Consider the following 6,000-nt stretch of genomic DNA (forward strand, 5'->3'; position numbering starts at 1 on the left):
CCAGACTAATCTCATTTCATGTGCTCAACAGCCACATGTGCCTAGTGGCTATCATACTGGACAACACAGCCTTAGACCTCTAGTTATTTGCCCCCAACAGGCAGAGAAGATACATAATTCTTTTCCTAAGAATCACATTTTCCCATTACAGTTTGAAATGATTTTCTGATCTATTACTACGTTAAATCCATATTTCTGTTTTTCATCCCTCTCTACATTAGCCATAAGACTTCTTTTTTTTTAAGTTTATTTATTTTGAGAGAGACAGTATGAGTGGGGAAGGAACAGAGAAAGGGGGAGAGAGAGAATCCCAAGCAGGCTCTGCACTAACAGTGCAGGGCTTGAACAATGCAGGGCTTGAACCCACGAAAAAATGAGATCATGACGTGAGCTGAAATCAAGAGCTGGAAGCTTAACCAACTGAGCCACCCAGGCACCCCAAGCCATAAGATTTCTAAAAGGTTCCTGGTATACACAATATGTAAACTTTCAGTGATACTCTTTGAAAACTCACCACGGTAGACTGTAAAGAGAAAACAATGACAAGATGACAGCAAAAGAGCTGCCAAGTGATGAACTATAATGGTGCAAAGGAAAGAGGTGGGGAGGGGCATAAGATATATTTAAAGGGCCAAGAAAAGGACACTTTCCAAAGCCTGGCTAAGAACTGCTAAGAAAAAACAGCAGTAAAGTCAGTGCAGTACAAACTGTGCGGGGGCAGGAACGGGGAGGCCAGGAGCACAGGCCTGATAGGAGTTGAAGTGCACAGTGAGGTTTCAGCTAACAATGGCCAGGGACTTGGCAGGTCAGCAGAGGACCAGCAATGACACTGCTTTGTACTATCTGTGGCTTTATCTTCAAAGACAGAACAAGATGAAAGACAGAGAAGTGCTGTCTTTTAGGGGGAAGTCGGGAAAGCTTTTCTTTTTCTGCAGTTAGAAGAGAAAACTAATTTAGTACAAAATGTATTTTTCCAAGTGTTAAATTTAAGGGAGTAATAAACTTTTGACATGAAATACTGATGGAATATTCATTGTGTATATTAATATACTTTTTAAATGACCATTTAATAAGATAATATAAATTTTCTAAAAGGTAGATTCAAACTCTGCAAAAGAAGAATTTAAGCAAAGAAACTGAAATTATTGTCTTAAGTCATCACAAGGAGACCATTTCAGCAAACAGGAGAGGCCCAAAGTTTTACAAAGAGTCTGGGCCACTGACATTAGGGCAAGAACTCACTAGTCCCAAGGTCACCCACCACAGTAATATGCTATGTTCATAGTATACATGGTGCCCAAAGAGGTCCAGCTATCTCTGATAAACTCTGGCTAAAGAATGCAGAGAGATGCATAAGCCAGTTAAGAAAGACAAGAAAGTCATGTTTCAATTAGGACATGTTACTTACTGAAGGAAAAATTCTATTTTGGGTAGTATAGAGCACTGTGAAATCTAATAAATCTGGATGCCTACTGGTGGTATGACTTTGCATATATTACTTAACATCTCTGATTCTAAGTTTCTCCATCCATAAAACAGACAATTAATATTAACTTTGCAAAAGTTTAGTGAAAATGAGGCATAATGCAAGGAAAAGTGCTCTGCATAGTGTCTGACAAAATAATTTTTTTTAATTTTTTTTTTAACGTTTATTTATTTTTGAGACAGACAGAGGACAGAGTATGAACGGGGGAGGGTCAGAGAGAGGGAGACACAGAATCGGAAGCAGGCTCCAGGCTCCGAGCTGTCAGCACAGAGCCCGACGCGGGGCTCGAACTCACGGACCGCGAGATCATGACCTGAGCTGAAGTCGGCCACTTAACCGACTGAGCCACCCAGGTGCCCCCAAAATAGATATTTAATAAACAGCTGTTATTGATACCAACGATAATAAATGAAATACTCGTATTTACTTTGATGTCATTAGAAAGGCTTAATTGCGGGGCACCTGAATGGCTCAGTTGGTTAAGCGCCTGACTTCGGCTTAGATCATGATCTCATGGTTCGTGAGTTCCAGCCCTGTGTCAGGCCCTGTGCGGACAGCTGAGCCTGGAGCCTGCTTCGGATTCTGTGTCTCCCTCTCTCTCTGCTGCTCCCCCACTCATGTTCTGCCTGTCTGTCTGTCTCTTTCTCTCTCAAAAAATAAAAACATTAAAAAATTTTTTTAAAAAAATAAAGGCTTAATTGGAAAGGTTTTCATTAAAGGCAGTGTAAGGTAAGGTCACTAAACTGACTTCATTTTGAGTATGTATATACCAACTCCCAAGTGTGATTCATTTTCTCAATCTTTGAAACCCTGAAAATTTATCAAATTTTATTTTTCCTGGCTTAATGAAAAACGAGGAGAAATTGGCCTTGAACGCCTCTGTAAGCGACCTTGAAAACTGTTTTTTAAAACAGCTTAGGTATTCATCCATGACAGAATTTGTGTCGGGGGAGGAGGAAGAACAGAAGTGGTTAGTGTGTGCTTTTCTATGTCTGTGTGTGTATGTGCTTTAAGTCTTAAGGTGCAAAGAATTCCTGCCCCATGGTCTCAAAAGGCTCTCTCAAGCTACCAGGGACTCCTTGGGTCAGGAAGAAGTACATCTGAAAAATTAACTCTCATTAAAAAATATGCAGTATGGGGGCACCTCGCTGGCTCAGTTGGCACAGCATGTGACTCCTGATGTCAGGGTCATGAGTTTGAGCCCCATGTTGCGCATAGAGATTACTTAAAAAAATGTGTCGTATGACTTTTTCCCTACAGCAGTATTTACATTTTGTTTTTTAAAGATAACTCAAAGAAAAATCTCTTAAAGTATAAGAAATATAAACATAATTGCTATAAAAATGCTGATACAATGACTCTTTGTGTGGCAGTAGAATACTAGGCACTAGTGACTAAGTGGGAGAGAAGTCTTCCTTAATACCCCCAAACCAAAACTGCACAGGTGACTTTTTCCTTCAGCTTATGGTCAGTCTGGTTTTAAGTAAGAGATCTGCTTATAGCTACACAAGTTCATGGTAATTGCTATGTGTGTGGAGGTATGTGCATGTAAGTATACACTTCAAACTGATAAACTGCACTATCTCCATAACATTTTCAATAACATTTAGGGTCCACCTACCAAATTGGAACTTGCACCTGGCTTGCTTCTAACTTGTGTGAAATGTTAAAACAAGCCGAGGGCCACTATAGTAACACATTCACAGGAGAGACATAGCTAAGTTTACCTTTCTTTGGTCTGGATTTCACTGGCAAGGACTCCTTTTTTTCCATTGCTGCTTCTCTTTCTTTCCATCGGCGGATCTGTTCCTCCCTCATCTTGAAGAACAGGATCTGTTTCTGCTCTTCGCTGAGCTCTGCCAGCAGATCAGGATCTATGTACATCTCTGATAGTATCTGTTTCAGCATCTTTGCAGGTCTGGAGTCTTTTACACCTGTGGCAAAAGTTCTTGGAAATGGCTTCCAGGTGTGCCTCCCCTGGGCTGGCAACTGGGTGCACCCACAGACCTTCAAAGAGACTCGCAGCAATCCTAACGACCGGGACAATAATTCAGCAGACTGGCTCTTGGTTCCTGGCACCAAATATCCTGTCCAAAATTCTGTTTGTGAACCTGTAAAGAGCAACAAGCAAAAAGCAGGCAGTATTAAAATTGTAGATGCCAGGCAGGGGCAGGCTTATGAATTAAGCTTGGAGGAAATACAGTATCGCCTTTCATTTCAGACGCAAGGAGAAGAAAAGCTGAGGCACGCTTTGTCAAGAGTTTGTGTAACCTCTATCCCGTAATTTCCAAAGATACTTTATCAAAAAAACAAAACAAACCCTAACTTTTTACAGGCCAATCTCAGGGAAACAAAAAAATTAACAGAGATTTGGCCTTCTCCCAACGAAGCAAACATATTATTACCTCAGAGCCTAACCACCAACTGTATGGCTGAGAAAAGAATAAAAGAAAAAAAGGCACAGGAAGAAATTAAAAGGTTCTCTCCAAACAACTTATTTCAAAAGAAAATACTGTTTTTGAGATTTCACAGAATTACCCACCCCAAACCAAACCAAAACAGGGCCACGCTGAAGGAAGGAAAAAGAAGAAATATAAATTAGACCACAATGCAGTTTTCCCATTTCCCCTTAAAAGTAGCACTAAATAAACAAAATTATGTGCTTTCATCTTCACAGGACAAGGCAATTTCCAGACAACCTCCTGGAACCATAAAAAACTCTGTATGTACAGGAGAAAACATTCATGTACATTCTGGAAGGTCACCAGGTTTTATTTAGGTGTACCTGTTCTATATATCTAATTTAATAAAATTTAAATTTACAGACCAGAAAAACTGGGAGAACAGAGACATAACTAGGTTCCTTACAAAGGATCCCTGTTTACAAAAGACTTTATTAGAGGGCTCCTTTAACAAGAAGCCAGGGACTGGTGCACTCACAAGGGGCTTTCTATTGGGGGAGGGGGCGCAATTTCACTGAGGTTTCATCTAATTTATGCGTTCCTGTTTGGTTGATTTTTTATTATTTTTTTAAATTTTAAGTAAGCTCCACACCCAATGTGAGGCTCGAACTCATGACCCCGAGATCAAAAGTTAGTTGCACACTCTACAGACTGACACAACCAGGCACCCTAGATGATTTTTTTTTACTTCATCTTCAATATAGTGGCATACACAAAAAAGCTTACTTACTGAGACTTTTCAGGATCACCTATGTTTAAAAAGTTGTCTAGTAATTTGGTGCTCACAATGCCTCAATAATCTCACCATCTAGCCATGCCTCTCAAATACCTTGATTCTCCAAACTAAGTTCAAACACTCTTAAACCATCCCTTACTTACTTATACCATGGCTCCTCTTACCTAGTTCCTTCATCTTGACACTCACAAAGCCACACTGTAATGCTCCCTGGCTTCCCCTTCCCCTCGTCTTCCTCTTCCTTGCAAAGCTGCTCTTTCATTTACACCAGTCTTTTGACACAAGAGTGCTCAACAGTCGGGGTACCCCTGAATGTCTGCATACACAGCACATAGTTAAATTCATCCCTATTCATTGTGCAGCAGGAACCATTTTTTGTTTTTTTTTTTTTTTGTTTTTGTTTTGTTTTTTTTTTTTGTTTTTTTTAATTTATTTTTGGGACAGAGAGAGACAGAGCATGAACGGGGAGGGGCAGAGAGAGAGGGAGACACAGAATCGGAAACAGGCTCCAGGCTCTGAGCCATCAGCCCAGAGCCCGACACGGGGCTCGAACTCACGGACCGCGAGATCGTGACCTGGCTGAAGTCGGACGCTAAACCGACTGCGCCACCCAGGCGCCCCAGCAGGAACCTTTTTTGAGCCTCTAACTATTCTTGCTAACTGCATCCTATAACTTCCTGCAGCATTCAACTACTGGAACTCAAATGGAACACAGTATGAAGAGAAAATTTTTGAAAAGAATTAAAAGCAATGTTTGACTCTAAATCAGGCAGACATGTCCCTCCCAGGCTCCCTTCCTACCTTTGTATTTTGCTTTGACATGACCCTCAAAGGCCAGAAGAGCCACAGAACTGATGTCCTGTGATGCTTTTCTGACTTTTGGGTCCCAACAGCTTCTTGAGGGGCCGAGCCAACTAAATCCACACTAAAAGAGAGGTTGCCAGAGGCTGAGCTCTGTCTTCCTAGGAACCACAGGAAGAAATTTGGTTTCTCAGCACACTTGACTGCAGTGCTCTGAGATGAAGTGGTAAAAAACCAAAGTGAATGACTCCTTGAAGTTCCAGTAAATATCCTTATGTTGGCACATTCCACGATTCCAGTGACTGACTTTCACAGCAATAAAACATGTAGAAAAGGAGGAACCCAGTGAAGCCTGAGGTTTCAGTTCTGTTTCCTATTTGGAATGGGGTGAATCTTAGCAACAGTAATGATGTGGGTAAAGCCAAAAAACCAAAACCCTGAAAGTGCCAAATTCACATTGTTCCTCTTTCCCCATCCCAGAGTACCCCTGATAATAAGAGCTTACCCACACTATG

At 41.1% G+C, this 6,000-nt stretch overlaps 1 protein-coding gene across 2 annotated transcripts in view; it reads right to left on the bottom strand.

Annotated features, from left to right (window-relative positions):
* Positions 1-3,394, bottom strand: part of SH2D4A (SH2 domain containing 4A) — a 55,985-nt gene extending 52,591 nt beyond the window's left edge. For both annotated transcript variants that reach the window (XM_047090417.1, XM_047090416.1), the window contains exon 1: positions 3,214-3,394. In XM_047090417.1, the coding sequence (XP_046946373.1) occupies positions 3,214-3,394 (181 nt within the window). The remainder of the gene's footprint in view (positions 1-3,213) is intronic.
* Positions 3,395-6,000: the final 2,606 nt, after the last annotated feature.

This window comes from Lynx rufus, unplaced genomic scaffold, assembly GCF_022079265.1.
Source record: "Lynx rufus isolate CCGP_SWC_20201006 ecotype Redwood Valley unplaced genomic scaffold, mLynRuf1.p SCAF_3, whole genome shotgun sequence".
In the NCBI taxonomy this organism is placed as follows: domain Eukaryota; kingdom Metazoa; phylum Chordata; class Mammalia; order Carnivora; family Felidae; genus Lynx; species Lynx rufus.